The 16,079-nt window shown below is 38.8% G+C and overlaps 2 protein-coding genes across 7 annotated transcripts; both read left to right on the top strand.

The window, feature by feature from the left end:
* The first annotated feature begins 255 nt into the window (after nucleotides 1–255).
* Nucleotides 256–8,621, top strand: LOC136437250 (monoacylglycerol lipase ABHD6-like). 3 transcript variants are annotated; one of them, XM_066431734.1, is made up of 10 exons: nucleotides 256–387; nucleotides 1,749–1,903; nucleotides 2,403–2,562; nucleotides 3,084–3,197; nucleotides 3,788–3,920; nucleotides 4,461–4,603; nucleotides 6,269–6,316; nucleotides 6,580–6,634; nucleotides 6,993–7,090; nucleotides 7,565–8,621. In XM_066431734.1, the coding sequence occupies exons 2-10, from the start codon at nucleotides 1,788–1,790 to the stop codon at nucleotides 7,742–7,744; spliced, it is 1,047 nt and encodes a 348-aa protein (XP_066287831.1). In that variant the 5' UTR covers nucleotides 256–387; nucleotides 1,749–1,787; the 3' UTR covers nucleotides 7,745–8,621. The 3 variants fall into 3 exon arrangements, with proteins under 3 accessions (XP_066287831.1, XP_066287845.1, XP_066287839.1); XM_066431742.1 differs by having other exon boundaries at nucleotides 263–423; XM_066431748.1 differs by lacking the exon at nucleotides 6,269–6,316.
* An 850-nt stretch (nucleotides 8,622–9,471) lies between these two features.
* On the top strand, nucleotides 9,472–15,127 carry LOC136437270 (monoacylglycerol lipase ABHD6-like). Of its 4 annotated transcripts, none has more exons than XM_066431771.1 (9): nucleotides 9,472–9,539; nucleotides 10,162–10,329; nucleotides 10,788–10,947; nucleotides 11,440–11,553; nucleotides 11,981–12,113; nucleotides 13,114–13,256; nucleotides 13,544–13,601; nucleotides 14,114–14,208; nucleotides 14,783–15,127. In XM_066431771.1, the coding sequence occupies exons 2-9, from the start codon at nucleotides 10,214–10,216 to the stop codon at nucleotides 14,951–14,953; spliced, it is 990 nt and encodes a 329-aa protein (XP_066287868.1). In that variant the 5' UTR covers nucleotides 9,472–9,539; nucleotides 10,162–10,213; the 3' UTR covers nucleotides 14,954–15,127. The 4 variants fall into 4 exon arrangements, with proteins under 4 accessions (XP_066287868.1, XP_066287858.1, XP_066287878.1 ...); XM_066431761.1 differs by lacking the exon at nucleotides 9,472–9,539 and adding an exon at nucleotides 9,546–9,710; XM_066431781.1 differs by lacking the exon at nucleotides 9,472–9,539 and adding an exon at nucleotides 9,546–9,714.
* Nucleotides 15,128–16,079: the final 952 nt, after the last annotated feature.

Genomic DNA, 16,079 nt, shown 5'->3' with positions numbered 1-16,079 from the left:
TTGACATTTTAGTGTAATGCGATCGTGATGACCTTTACCCCTGGGACTCCTTGGGAATATACCATTCAGGTCTGTAGGGGCTATAAAGAAATATTGAAATGGTTTCACTAGAATGACAAAAAATAACTAGGCTTACAGTAGTAATCATATTACAAAACATTAATTGCTTTCGAATAAAAATGTAAAAGTAGGAATTATATCAATTAATGGCTTATTATAAAATAAACTCCCTACAATTTTTCTGATACATGGTCCATCCCTTGACATTATTACTTGTGGTACTGCCATATTTCGATAGGGGGCAGTGGTGCACGGTGGGACAGGTGGGCGGATCATTTGGACACCAACAGACCGGGTGAAAGATCACTCGAACATGTCGGAGGACAGGTAAGGCAGGGGATTTCAGCTGTCTTCAAAAGACAGGTACTTATACTGCTCCCAATCTTAATCTGAAGTTCCGGTTATGCGACCAAGAGTATGAAATATGATGATGATGATGATGATGACGATGATGTGACCAACCCACAGGGAAACGACCTACCGACAATAGATTTCGGCCATTTTATGCAAATTAGCGATTTTGCGACAGACCGGAAAATGGCGTCCCATTTGGCCCATTCAAACTTCCCACCAAACTGGCATTAGTAGAATAAGTTCTCTTCGTGGTACGCATTTAGAATTTATATCAAATTGTAGGTAGATTTGTCATAAACATGATGGCGAAAACCGCACGGGGGTACCATTGAGAGGTAAGCTCAGACACGTCCGAAGAGTTGTAATACATTTAGATATGAAGTTCCGATGTGACCTCGTGACCTCGTGTGATTTTGCGACAAAAAGCGAAATTACGGCCGGAAGCTGCCGGGGAGCTTACTTTAAGATGGAAATTTCACATATATATTTAAATATATATTATTGTGAGCTGCCGCGAGCAAATGTGACATAGGCGCTCTTGTTAATGTTTCCCTGTGCAACCATGCGATTCTAGAAGAGGATAGATGATTAATCGTCTTTCTGTAACATTTTCATTCATCTAATACTGCATAACGGTGATATATCCAAAAGTTGGCAGGGTCCGAAGTCCGTCCTAGCTTTTAGATAGTCTCCGACAAACCAATCAGGCCCTCGAGTTTGCTGTCCATTATTCATGTACCTAAACTCCAAGCAGATGTAGAAAGGCAAAGCCGTAACGTTTCTCAAGCTCACACTTTCCGCAGGAGCACCGGTCCTTTCTAGAAACGTTAAAATTCTTAATTTTTACATCTGCTTGCTTGCTACGCGGCACAAAACACATGATACAGTGGCATGATTAAAGCATGGCAGGTGTAAAGCATGGGCCCCAAGCCAATTTCAGTTTGTAATGTGTAAGAGGGCCTTAACTCTTGTCCTGCTGGGCCCACCTATATGATACATGTATATGGGTAGCACATACAGTGCCTGTATGCGGGTCCCATAACATATTAATTATGTACGGGTTGAGGGTATTTCTCAACTGAACCCGTCATATTGCAGTGAAACGCATCAAATGCGGAAATAAGTATGCCACAGCAGCACAGAAGAAATCAGGGGCCAATAACCTGATTAGGAAATTAGACAAACGTTAAATGAATTAAATCGCGTAAAAAAATGCCAGCAGGACAGGCTATTGAAATCCTTTTTAACCAGGCCGTCTACAAATTTTTAATCCTGATGATATTACTAATATTACATTTTTTTCATATCCTTTTCTTTCTTTTACTTTGATACAGGTCAAATAAATCTAACTTGTAACTAGGAGGTCCTTTAAGATGGAGGTCATCTCTACAATTGTCCAGTTGGCTGGAGGAGCTGTTCTGACCACTCTGGCCCTGGCTATCATTGTGATATACTTCCAACCTGCCTACATCGTGCATTTCTTTCTGAGGTAACAAATTGGAAGCCATTTATTTCTCTTTTTCTTAAAGTTTAAATTGTTGTTTTTGGCATCACCTTTGGTGTGGAGCCTTCTATGAGGTATTTTTAAGTGTGAGTTTTAAAAATATCGCAGAAATTACATACTGTAAATGCATTTAAGTTCGCATGGTTTTTATTTCGCGTTAGGACGAAAATGGAGTGTTCACGTTTGAAACAATAGTAACGCTACAGTCATAGGCGGGCAAAAAGTAAAAAAAGAAAAACACTAAACCACCGTGAATATTTCTGAATTTACAGTATTCCGTTTCGTACAAATTTTGCAAGATATATCATAAGCAGACAAAAAATCTAGCAAAGACAAAAAAATGTGTTGGGGGTAAATTAAGAATATCTGAGGCACCTAATGCATTATCATTTAATTTTGTTTGATGTGTTTTGAAAGGACAATCCTTCTAAGAGTCTCAGTTTGTAGAGTTGTTTTTTTAACTGGTCCTTATAATATGACTCAGGTTGAACAAATGGAGGGCGGGCTGTACCACCAAGTATGTGAAAGTGGGGGAGCAACAGTTTGCTTACATGGAGAGAGGCCGGCCCAGCAAGAACCAGCCATCGCTTCTCTTCCTGCATGGATTCTCAGACAGGAAGGAGACTTTTTGTGAGATGATTATGGTCAGTTTACAACTACTCGCTTTCATACGTGCAAGTATTCCTTCCTCTGACTTTGAATTCTTAAGGTTGTTGTTTAAATCATAAGACAAATGAAAAGTGGGAAAGTCAGTTGTCAAGGATTCTTTACCCTTGAAAATTATATGTAGACCCGGGCTGTCTCCAGGACCTGTCCCTCCGTACTGGGACAGATATTTGCTTATTGGGACGAAAAATAATTCCACCCATAAATATTAACTTTGTGACATGAAATTGATGAAAATGTATTTTTGTAAGTTTAAAATGGCAAATTTAACAACAAAAATCAACAACATGGGCTCCTAAACAATGAGTGGGACGAAAAAAAAATTAAAGCCCTGTTGTAGCCTACATCACTGACCGTAGAGGTGTTAAAAAAACTTTTTAGAACATTTACGGAAGTTAAAAAGAACTGATGCTGTGCACCAAGTCAGTTGTCACCTCAGCTAGGACCACTTAGACCACAAACAGCTGTGCACATGTGTAACATGTGTTTCCACCTGCAGCATATGCCAAAACACCTGCACGTGATTGCTGTAGACTTGCCTGGGCATGGAGACACCGGCATCAAGGCTAAGGCTGACCTGACTGTAGAAGCCTATGCTGCCAAACTGCACCAGGTACAGGGGTGGCTTCTATTGCCAAGTTGAATTTTTCAAGTAATGAAAAAGTTTAATGCTTATTTTCCATTATTTTTTATTGGGTGGGCTGACTACTCTCTATTCGCAGCAAGGAATTGCGAGGAGCTTACAATTGGCGGGGCTAGATCGCAAGGGTCTGGAGCGGCTGCCATTCGGCGCTAATATGACAATTGTGGCCATTATATATAGGACTGTTGGTTTTGAACCACTTACATGTACTCTGAAAAACCTTCATCAACGTACTCTGAAAAGGGCCCCTACTCTTCTCGATAAGTGTGGTGGGTTCTCTAACGTGCTCAATGTGTGGCTGTCCTCAAACACTAGTAATACCTCCATTTAACGTCCTATCCAAGGGACATCCCTAACCGAAACTAGGTACTCATTTTCACCTGAGTGAAGTGAGGAAAGTAGTGTAAAGTGCCTTTCCCAAGGGCACAACATTCCGGGGCATCAATGGTTTCAAACTCGGGACCTCTCGGTTCTGAGACAGAGCAAAACATCCTACTGATTGCGCCACATGATGCCACATGTGTATGTCATGACATGTTTTTTTTGGTTGCTATTTATAGTTCATCGGCGTAGTTGGTCTTGACCGTAGCCCGCTCCATCTGATAGGACACTCTATGGGTGGCGGCCTCGCCGGTTGCTACGCAGCGTCATATCCTGAGAAGATGTGGGCTCTCACAATGATCTGTCCTGGTGGTGAGTATTATTTGACAATTCTACAGTATATCAGCTCTGGTTTGACGAATTAGTATAGAATACATCACATCATTTTTACTGTATACATTTAGGTTACCTTGGCTCCAGACTGGCATTGCCAAAAGAAAGAATCTTAGGAAAAAATTTCCTGATCTATATCATGATCTAGAGCCATTACTTTAACTTACTTAGAGCCATTACAAAGTTCATTAACTTAATTATCAAGGCAATGCCAACCTCAAAACATCATGAATCATGATATAAAACAGTGCTCAGACACATAAAACAAGACTTTTTGTTTCTAAAGTTATTCTTTAATATTAATAGGCATCAAGACTGTGCACACATACACACACATGTTACACACACACACATGGTGATTCAGTCACTGTGTCCTTCCTAGTAGAAATGCATGTAAAGAAATACAATCATCATGATACCAGTAGCTGAGAATAGCTGCCTTACCATGACGGTAATATGTTTTACTTATGATATGAACTACAATGTATTTTCTTTTTTGTCTTGATTTTTACCCCACAGGTATAAAGGTCCCAGAGAACAGTGTGATGTTTGAGAAGATTTTTCGGGGAAACAGACATGTGATGATCCCTGAAACTGTGGAGCAGGCAGAGGAGATGTTTGACATCTGTCTGTACAACAAGTCACTCATACCTCCTAAACAGGTACGGAAACTAAAGCTCTTGTTTTTAGGTGTGTTTTTTTTCGTTTCAAGGCATCCTCATTTAAGGTGAAGCATGATGCTTTTTCAAGTAGCTAGTGGTAGTGGCACTGTGCAATGCGGCTTCGCTACGGCTCGCGTTTTTTGGCCAAGCACACCGGGTCACCCCTTCTCTTCTCGATAAGTGTGTTGGGTTCTTTTAGGTGGTTTAAAGCTGAATTATTTGTAGATCGCCAGAATAGAGCCACGTTGCTATCATATCTGTTAGCTTATTTTTTTCATTCTAATCTAAAATGTCTGATTTTTGTTTCAAGGTTCCTTCAATAGTCAGTACCTGATTGGCCCAGCCTTCTGTTTCATGATTTTTTTTTCTAAAATTTTTTTTTTGTGGAAAATAAAAATCCGTTAACCAAGAAATTAGATTGGTGTGGCCTTATCTACATGTATGAAAATAGCATTAACAGAAGATAACAGAAAAGGGCTAATACTAATAACAAATGAATCTGAATGAGCTTCTAATCTGAAAGTGAAATTTGCAATCACATTTTCATATGGCCTCTGCATCTAACAATGCTTTCTGCTTTTTATGTTATTTGTGCTTTATTATCTCCATGAAAAATGGAGATATTGTTTTGGGTGTGTCTGTGTGTTTGTCTGTTTGTCTGTTTGTGTTTCCGCACTATTGTAGTCAGCATAACTCAGGAACCTCTTGATGGATTACGATGATATTTGGTATGTGGGCAGGTGTTGTGAAGCCGAAGTTCAAGGTCGATTTTGGGCCCCCTGGTATGTGATCTTGGTACTGCAGCGGAACTTCAATTTTTGTATCTTTTGACCTGGACATGCTGTGGTCTTGATTTTTGGGTGGCAGATAGCTTGTGATGTAACAAAGAAGTGGTGTAGGTTTGGGCCCCCTAGCAGCTTCCTCTGGAACTGCAGGGGCGTTTTTGTGAAAATCTTCTAAGGAGAATAACTGAACAAAGGAACAACCGATTTCCATGATATTCAGTATGTAGGTAGCTTAGATAGAGATATACACAATGAAGTGCAAATTATGCTAATTGGGACTTAATTTGCATAGCTAATGAGGAAAACCTATATTTGCAGTGTTTTCCATTATCAGACTCAAATACATGTAACGTATGTAGTTTATGGAAAGTGGAGCATCAACAGATACCGATTATGCAAATAAATTCCTAATTTGCATAATTAATGCAAAACACCATATCTCATCTAATTGGAAAATTATAGGATTGTCAATATGATACTTAGTATGCAGGTAGCTTAGACAGAGATATACACAATGAAGTGCAAATTATGCTAATTGTGACTTAATTTGCATAGCTGATGAGGAAAATCTATACTTGCAAGTTTTTTCCATTATCAGACTCAAATACATGTAACATATGTAGTTTATGGAAAGTGGAGCATCAACAGATACCAATTATGCAAATAAATTCCTTATTTGCATAATTAATGCAAAACACCATAAGTCATCTAATTAAAAAATTATAGACCTGTCAATATTGCAACATATGTAAGTTAGATAAAGGTGTTTATGACCAAGCATATCTTATGCAAATGTGTAAGTTATTTGCATGAATAGAATTGTTCATGGAGATATGAGGTCGTGGAACTCTTGTTAATTTCTTGTTTTGTTCTTTGTCAGGTGCCTGACTGCCTTTCCGCACAGTTAGTTAGACATATTTTTCGTAAAGTAAGGAATGCTTGCTTGCTATCTATATAATGTCCTTGCTTCTAAATACTCGTCTCTCTTATTGAGGGATTGCATTGTTATATAGATATGATTTATCATTATTGACCACCTTAAAGTTTACTGTTCCCCCTCTCACCCTCACATAACAACTATAATGCACATGCTCTATTACCAACTGCGAACAAAATCATTTCCAATGTGAAATTTTTTGGGCAAATATTTATGGCCTCCAAATATTCATCTTAGTTGTGCACCCTCCACAGGCTTTGAAAGGATATGTGGACTACTCCAGACCATACGTAAACTTCAACAAAGAATGTGAGTGAAACGTTTAATCACAAGGAAACAGTTACTCAAACAACTGGAGTGATTTTGGAAAATCTATCGGCAGTTGCTTGGGTATCACTGTTTCCTTGTTTATCTTGATAGCTGGATGTCTAACCTTCATTGACGATACTATAATCAGTGGGTATCAGTTGGATGGAACTTTGTTATGTGATCATTTCTTTGCTAAGTAATGTCAGTGAAGTCAGTAATTTTGGTATACATGTTGTTTTCTTTAATGTTTGAGCCATTCGTACAGCCAAGTGTGGTAAATCTCAATGAATCTAATCACTTTATCCCTTCCACATCCCTTGTGTTGCTGACCTATGTGTGGCAATATTTCCTGTTCCAGTGTTTGATGCTATGTTGGAACTTGGACAAGATGGACTAACTCCCTATCTTGGCAAGATTGCAGCACCAACACAGGTGATATGGGGAAGACATGACAAGGTGTGTACGATATCCTTTGAAGTTTCTCAGACAAAGAAATGTGATATCTTGGTAAATCTTACCCCAAAAACACTTTCAATGACATTGGTCTTCTCAGATGAACTCTTGGCAATCTATTCAACCAGTTGCTGTCGGAATTGTACAATTTCTAGAAGACTGCAGAAAAAGACTAAAGCGACTTACTCGAATGAGCCTTCTATGTACAAATTGGTGATAGATGCCAGCATCACATTAAATTAAGTAGCATTTATTCATTCCAAAACAACACAAGCTACAACTCTTGCAAGTTAGAAAAGTCATATTACTGTACACCAAAACTTAGTTACTCAAGCAACTGGATAGAATTTTGAAATTTTATCCGGTTGTTTGAGTAACTACTTTTGGTGTATTTTATTACCTAGATGTCCAACCTTCATCAACGTATCATATTACTGTAGATCTTGTTAATTTTCCTGAATTTTTCATCCTGAACAGGCCCTTCACATAAGCGGCCTGGATGTGATAAAGAAAAAGATGACAGCATCCCTACAGGTGGACATCGTAGAGGACTGCGGACACACCATCGGCTTAGAAGCTCCCAAAAAGGCTGCCGCTCTTCTCCTGAACTTTAGAGAAACAGTCGTCAACAAGAAGAATGAAACTAAGAAATCATAGAAAGTTTTCTGCTGGGTTGATTTCGGCTTTGCAAACATATCATTTATTGTCAGTAAAGAAAGTGTTTCCAAAGCTGAAGTCAGTCCTCTCCATAGTGGTCCAGAATTGGCTGTAAATGATTTTAACATCCTCAGGTAAATTAAGTCTTCGTGAATTATTGGCTTGACAAGTTGCAGAAGTGAATTTTACATTGTATATCACAGGATTGATATAGTTGTCAACTATTGTAAATGATTCCAATAAGCTCAATAGATAGATCATATCTATTGCTCAATATATAACTGTATAGTCCATAAGAAATGTAATCATGTAATTATTCCAGAGTAATGCCATTACTTGTTGTTGCGCTTCAATCACTTTCTTTACCATCTCTGACAAGTTATTGCTATTAAAATTTTTCATTGCTCAAATGCACAAATTGCAGTAGGATTTTTCCTACTAAAGTAATCAAAATCATGCATCCTCCATGTAATATTACATCGGGGAAATTTGCTCCTGGGTTGAAACCATTCCAGTAATTATGACACGTCTGTCAGTTTGATAGATAACAGCTCGGAGGGAAATCCCAGCAGGACCAGGCTGGATATTGTATGACGCACACTGCACATGTTCAGCAGACTGGTTTGATGGATAGCGGTTGGACAGGACAATAGATTATTTGGGGTTTAAAGTGGAGAAGAAGTCATACATCACTGTTATGCTATGTAATACATGTACAAGAATTACACTTCAGAATGTGGAATGTAGAGATAATAAAGCTGCAAAGACTGCCCTCTGGCCAGGGCATGATATTAGTTACATTGTAAAAACCTAAAGGGGCGACATATGTTACTGTACACATGACGTGTAAATAAATTAAACAAACAGAAATGTCAAAGTAGTTGTCATTGTACTTACCTTAAAGTCCTTTATTTTGCCAGCACTTAATTTTCACCATGGAAGGGGAAAATTAGAGTCTGTGTTAATGCAGTTGAAACAGTTGTAGTCCCTACCAGACTACCAGAATGCCGGCTAAAGGGCCATTAGTTGCCAGGTGAGTTTAGCCAAAGGGTTTTCATTTGCAGACAGAAATATTAACTCTCTTGGCCAATTACTGCCTTTTCTGACCAATTTTTCCCTTTTCTGCCCAGTTACGTTACTAAAGGCCTGGTGGAGGCTAGTTCTGTGGTAAAGATGTCATATATTGGAAATGCATATTTGCAGTGTCATGAATGCACAGTGGAGAGGTCACTGCAAAAACAGAACCACTGCAACCATTACAATGATTTATAAAGTGGTCATAAGAAATGCTGCATTACTGGTAATAGCAGCTGCTTGATATTTTGAGAAAATGTATCATTTCCATTAGCAGTAGAAGAATATCAAGGCCATATGGGTTGTCGTGATGATCTGCAATGCATACATATTTCGCCAGGTAGCGTTGCTACACCGTGCGACAATCAGGATTACTTGTGATCACTTCGTTATCAAGTAAAAGCACGATACAGACAATCTTTGAGTGATTAACCGAGGAGAAAACATTTGAAAAGTGTCCATAAACTGAAAAATAGCATGGATCGTTGAAAAAGAAAGTTGTAAAAGACATTAATAGCGTATTACAAATATATCGACATATCCACAGAAAAACTTCGCCTGATACATTGTACACGGTCTGTCCCATGGTCCAGTTGCGACATGACCTATCCTTGGTGCTGAAATACTGCAATGCTTATATATGTCGCTAGATGGCAATGCTAGACCATGTGACGAGTGACCTCAGAAGACAGGTCAAACTGGAAGATCACTCAGTTATCAGGTGAGGCAAACGTTGGTTTCCTGGTGTCGTATCGGAAAACGTGTGCTTCTGCCTTCCGTCCAGCTGGCACAGTATCTTATTCAGCATATAACATTGACAATACTCGCTGCGTTACGAGACTAAGCTAGGTCACGTTTGTGACAGCGTGGGAATTTTGAAGCGGAAGAAAAAGTAGGTCAGTTAACGTTTAGGTGTAACGTTGTATAATGATTTTGGTCACAGGTCACTAGCTACTAGCTGGATAGGGGTAGGGGTCAAAAGTGGAAACTTTACTCGAGGATAATTAAGAGACTTTCTGAAACAGGTATGAAATTGTAAATTTTCAAAAGCATTGAATGGAGGATGACCAAACATTAGAATGTAATGATTTTTGATCTGTTGAATGATTGACCCCATTTTTATTGTTTTTGTGTGTATTTTTTATCATGATCAGCTGCATGTGAATTTTCCATCTAGCCAGCTTGGTTGATGTCATTTGTTTGTTTTTACTCACATTTGAACAGTGTCTCACAAAAGACATGAATTTTAGATACTGTCCGAGATTATTTATGATAATCATTCCCAGAAGATAATCATAATGATAATAATCAACATGACCTCATTATCATGTCATCTCTTTCAGGTCAAATAAAGCCAGTCTTGTTCAAGTGGACATTTACTAAATTCAAATAAAGATGGAGGTCATCTCTACAATTGTCCAGTTGGCTGGAGGAGCTGTACTAACCACTCTGGCCCTGGCTGTCTCCCTATACTACACCAAACCTGCCTACATCATATATTTCTTTCAAAGGTAAAGTTGATGGCTATACAAGTCTAATTTCCCTGGCAATACATAACTTGAATGTGTATCTGAGTGTATGGATGAATTCTGGATAACAAATAAAATGCTTTATAGAATTATAGCGTCCACTCGCACTTCACAAATGATTTGCCGACAATGCTTAACATTGAATTATAGCGGACCGTCTAGGATTAACAGTGTATTAGAATAGCTAATTACAGAAAAAAAGCATGCAGACCCTCTTATTATAATTGTACATTTTGTTTCGTATTTGGCATCACCTTAGCGGTGGCACTAGTCAGATGACATACTAGTATGGATACACTCAGAATTGCATGCAGGAAAAAAAGATAGACCTGAAAATGGTTGGAAAGGTCCACATGGGGTGTTTGAGAAGGAGAAAAAAGGTTTGTAAAAAAAAAATTGCCAACAGACCACAGGTTTTAACGTTTGTCAAACCGTGGCAGGTTGAACACATGGAGGGCGGGCTGTACCATCAAGTACGTGAGAGTGGGGGAGCAACAGTTTGCCTACCTGGAGAGAGGTCGGCCCAGCAAGAACCAACCATCGCTTCTCCTCATCCATGGGTTTGGAGACATAAAGGAGAGCTTTTGTGAGATGATCATGGTCAGTGCTACTTATCTGTCTTAATTTTTGAATTTGTGGTTCATACTGATTTTCCTTCTGCTGGAGTTTTGATTGGAGCTATGTTGGACACTCAAGGACATGGAGTATTCCCTTGAGTGGCTTAAAGACACGTCATTGTGCTGCCAGCTGATTTAAGATACCACTGAGGGTTATCCCATTTAAAAATCTTGGCAGGGGGTTCATAACTTATTAAATTCCTAGTCACCTTCCATATCATATGCCATCCCTCCAACTGTCTTACATAGTCAGACTTACAGTTAATATCTTCCCACCTCTTTTCAGTTTTAAAATTTTTTGTGTATTTGGTACTTCTGAAGAAAATTCATCTAGACAATGTTTTATTATACATACAATCTGCAATCGTGGTGTGAATTTTAATAATTGTGAAGAGTACCAATTCCCTTAAGCCGGTCCTTTAATTTTGGATCACATGTGGTTGTTCACCTGCCTGCGTATTGTTTCCACCTGTAGCACCTGCCAAAGAACCTGCACCTGATTTCTATAGACCTACCCGGACATGGAGACACCAGCATCAAGGCCAAGGCTGATCTTAGTATGGAGGCCATTGCTGCCAACCTGCACCAGGTAGATATCTGATCTTGTCTTGGACAAGATCTTCTCTGGCAGTCATCCAGTGTCTTTAGTGATGTTGAAAAATACCCAGGAGAAATTTCAGGGTGTGTAGCCACCAGATCAGTCAATAAAATCTATACTCCCCAAGGCCAGGCCTATATTACTTTTATTGTTCTGCTCATGAAAGCACATTGAAGAAAAATCATGTCGTGTGTTAGCCTGATTTCACTCGCTCTTCTAGTCAGCAGCCACCTGTAAACGCTCGTGGGGAGGGGACAGAAACTTGCTGTTATACAGACTTAGTCGTGTGCGAGACTCGTATAAGAAGGGATTGTGCAATGTATCCTTTCTATAAACAATGTCCTCTATAAAAAAGTTTTATCGTGTAAGAAATAACATGGCAATGAAAGTTTTACAGCAATGTTTTGTTTGTTTGTAGTTCGTCGGCGTGATTGGCCTTGACCGTGGACCGCTCCATGTACTAGGACACTCCATGGGCAGTGGCCTCGCAGGTTGCTATGCAGCTTTATATCCTGGAGAAGTGTCTTTACTCACTATGACGGGGCCCACTGGTAAGGATCATAATCAAGTACTTGTACACAATGTAGCAAATGGTTTTGTTGAACTATTGGATGCTGGTAATGCTAGCTACCTAGGGCCTAGTGATGTTAGACTACTACCTTCAATATGCAAACACTCACTCACTCACTCACTCACTCACTCGCTCACTCACGCACACACACGCACACACACACACACACACACACACACACACACACACACAATATTAATAAGTATTTGAAACCTCCTTCCTGCAAATAATGAAATACAATTACCAAAGTTACCAATCTAGGATTCAGATGTGTTTAAAAAAATTGTATCTTCCTAGACTTTAATCAAGTGGAATTTATTATCACCAGTTAGTACAGTATGGGCTGCTTGCTCAACAGCTTTAAAGAATGCTTGCAGATAGAGGTGCAAAAGTAAGGTTTGCTGATATAACCGCTACTGTACCGCGTGTCTGCAAAGCTGGTGTGTTACGCTGAAGGGCAGTTATACAGAATGATGTAGATAAAGATACATAATTTCAGAATATGATGGCTCACGTGTGATATAAAGACAGGGCTCGAAATTCATTTTTGGAAATAGGTCCACTGGAACACCCAACTAAAAAAGTTAGGTGCAAAGAAAGAATTTTGGGTGCACCACAAAATAAAGTTGAATGCCAGCAAAACATGCAAAGTTTAACGTTCTTAAGAACTTTAATCTGTGATTCTATAGCTAACATCAAAATTTCAAACAAGTAATGCATCAGATAAAGTACAACTGTTACAAATTATATTACTTTCTCTGATACTTACATTTCAAGACTATTCTGTAAACTAGTGCACAGTAGTATCTTTATTTTTCAAAGGCCAATTGAAAAAGATATTGCACCCACAGTCAAAAATTAGGTGCACAGCTCCAATTTTGGGTGCACACAGGTGCACATGCACCCACTATTTCGAGCCCTGAAAGATAAACCTTTTTATGTAAAAAATGTTTCCTTTTTCTATTGATGTATTCCCACAGGTATAAAGCCTACAGTGAAGAGTCTCGTGTTTGAGAAGATCGACCAGGGAAACAAATATCTGTTGGTCCCTGAAACTGTGGAGCAGGCAGAGGAGATGTTTAACATCTGTCTGTACAACAAGTCACTCATACCTCCTAAACAGGTACGTAAACCAACTGAAACTGTTGGATGTAGGCTAAAGTTGAGGCATTAGCATATTGAAGGAATGGTCTATAGGTCCCTGGACTGTGAAATGTATCAGATTGAAACTGCATCAGAATGATACAATCCGAGCAAAAAAATTAACAAGGGAAGACATTACTGTAACTTACAATTTAAATGAACTTGCACAACGTCTTACATTTTCGCACATACCCTGAGTATAATACTTCTTGTCAAGTGTGTATAGAAATCCCCAGATAATAAATTGTTTACAAATTATCTCCACAGTTGTTGAAAGGATACGTGGACTACTACATGAGGCCTCATGTAAGCTTCTTCAAGGAATGTAAGTGTCTTGCTATTTTCTATCAGTTTGGTGTAACTTGTTATGGTCACACTTGTGTCTCCTTTCTTGAAATATTTCAAGGTTTTTCAAACTTAGTACAGTAGGCTGTATAATTGGGCCAAGATAACGTTCAATACGTGTGTTCTAGTTGGTCCTTATTTTGCGCTATTGCACAGGCTTCGAAGTTGTATTGCATGAGCTACCATAGAATGATTCAAACACGCTTCGCTGTCAAAAATTTGAATTCCGGATTCAGACATTGGAATTGATGTTACAATTTTTTGTTTGTGGACACAACATTTTTTCAACTTCTGGAGCATTTCGCATTGACATGAAATGTACGTTTGTTTTCTTGGATGGAAATTGTGTTTTCTCTCCGCTGGTTTGGCTAGGACCTTGGGTAATACCAAATACACCATGTTGTATTCTATGATTATTCAATAAGCCATTTGAAGACATTTCTGTAGCTTATCTAACATGTTAACTTTGCTGACATGTTGTTCCTGTTCCAGTGTTTGATGCTATCCTGGAGCAAGAAGATGTCCTCACCCCTTTACTCGGCAAGATCACTGCACCAACTCAGGTGATATGGGGAAGACATGAGCAGGTATGACAAATTGTCATGTCTTGAGCAGTTGTACAGTGTTGAGTGCAATAAGTACATTAGCATCGCATATATTTTTCTTGTACAAATTGAATCATAGTTGAACTATGAGAAATTAGACTGATACTCAGGATGAAGGTTGGAAGCTTGCGCAAAGTATTCAGACAGCATCCACCACCTTTCATCAGCTATTAATTTATAATTGATCAAGCAATGAAAAATTTGAAGCAGTTTTGATTAGGAAGTGCACATTCCTAAACAAGCTATCTGCCACCCAAAAATTAAGACCACAGCACGTCCAGGTCAAAAGATACAAAAATTGAAGTTCTGCTGCAGTACCAAGGTCACATACCAGGGGGCCCAAAATCGACCTTGAATTTCGGCTTCACAACGCCCACATACCAAGTATCATCATAATCCATCAAGAGGCTCTTGAGTTATGCTGACTAGAGTAGTCCGGAAACACAAACAGACAAACAGACAGACACACCCAAAACAATATCTCCATTTTTCATGGAGATAAAAACATGCCAAATATGATTACTCATTTTGTCTATCTTGTGTTTTGAACCCAAAGGTGCTGCACATAAGCTGTGTGGATGTGATAAAGAAAGAGATGACAGCGCCTCTACAGGTGGACATCATAGAGGACTGCGGACACACCGTTCCTTTAGAAACTCCTCAAAAGGCTGCATCTCTGATCTTGAACTTCAGAGATAAATTTGCCAAGAAGCAGAACAAAAGTTAACATTTCCTGTCAAATAGATTTCCTTCCGGTGTTATGTAAGAAAGATTACTGTAACAATAATAATTTGATGTAAATTTGGGTCTGGGATTTGTTCGTTTAATTCTATGAAATTAGAAAAGATTAATATTGTTGTATCGGGTGCACAAGGTTACGGTTACTCAAGTAACCAAGGAGGTTTAAAAATCGAGAATATGGACCCAGGGTTCAGAACCATAAACTAATTTAGGAAGTGCATCCCACTGTGGCCTTGCTGTCTAAGTTTGAAAGGAGGATTGGCCCCCATAACTACATAAACACATAAAAATCCCAGACTGTCTCTGGCTTGAAACAATGGCAGGAGAAGATTAGCATAATACTGGTGAACAAGATTCAAATATTTTTTTCTACTGGTTTTCAAAGTAACATTATGAAACAATACAGAATGACACAGAATGATTGTAACAAAAGTACATAGTCAAAACAACTTTCAGTTTTTAGAAAATCAACCTTGTGTTCAAAAATAAACTTTCAAATCGGCCTGTCAAAGTTGTTTCAAAATGTCTAACTGTATTTTTGCAACTTGGAAATGCCCTCCTCACAGTTGAATTCAAATGTCTGATAGTTGTGTGTCCACAAATATGACTTGTAGCTGTGTGTCTGCATGGTATTCTAAAAGCTAGTTATATATACTGGAGCTCTGTAGAACTGTAGGGTAGAACTGCACATGAACTGTCCGCTAATGTCTTTACTTATACTAACAAACAGCATGATATTTTGGCCAGTGTTGTCATTTATATTCTGGGTTACAAAAAGCTAACTTCTTCATGTATTAAATTATAATACATGACTTCCTTATCTGTTGTCTCTACATTTCAAAAGTTTTTTGAGAGTAAGTCGTATTGGTGGTGACTGTCTTAGCCAGGCCTCCACCGATGTGAACACCACGACAGTCAGTAGCAGACTGACTCTGGTAGTTTATGTTAGCCGAATTTATTGGGTGATTTTATAGTACAAGCATGGTCTTTAACCTCCTTGAAGTAACTGTGAGTACAGTTTGGAAATGGTCAGACATTTCAAGTAGCATTCACTACCTTTCAGTGAGAAAGATCTGTGATTCACCAGGCTTAAAATTTCAACCAAAAGCTAT

The sequence above is a fragment of the Branchiostoma lanceolatum genome, chromosome 1 (genome assembly GCF_035083965.1).
Source record: "Branchiostoma lanceolatum isolate klBraLanc5 chromosome 1, klBraLanc5.hap2, whole genome shotgun sequence".
Lineage (NCBI taxonomy): Eukaryota > Metazoa > Chordata > Leptocardii > Amphioxiformes > Branchiostomatidae > Branchiostoma > Branchiostoma lanceolatum.
The sequence above is the reverse complement of the archived record's forward strand: the minus strand, read 5'-3'. Positions and strand labels throughout refer to the sequence as shown.

Excerpts from the sequence above, each read along its gene's own strand:
- LOC136437270 (XM_066431771.1), top strand. The coding sequence starts at position 10,214 with ATGGAGGTCATCTCTACAATTGTCCAGTTGGCTGGAGGAGCTGTACTA. Across the intron at positions 13,257-13,543 it reads CACTCATACCTCCTAAACAG|TTGTTGAAAGGATACGTGGA; the intron begins GTACGTAAACCA and ends TTATCTCCACAG. Across the intron at positions 14,209-14,782 it reads TATGGGGAAGACATGAGCAG|GTGCTGCACATAAGCTGTGT; the intron begins GTATGACAAATT and ends TTGAACCCAAAG.
- LOC136437250 (XM_066431734.1), top strand. The coding sequence starts at position 1,788 with ATGGAGGTCATCTCTACAATTGTCCAGTTGGCTGGAGGAGCTGTTCTG. Across the intron at positions 2,563-3,083 it reads CTTTTTGTGAGATGATTATG|CATATGCCAAAACACCTGCA; the intron begins GTCAGTTTACAA and ends TTCCACCTGCAG. Across the intron at positions 6,635-6,992 it reads CGTAAACTTCAACAAAGAAT|TGTTTGATGCTATGTTGGAA; the intron begins GTGAGTGAAACG and ends TTCCTGTTCCAG.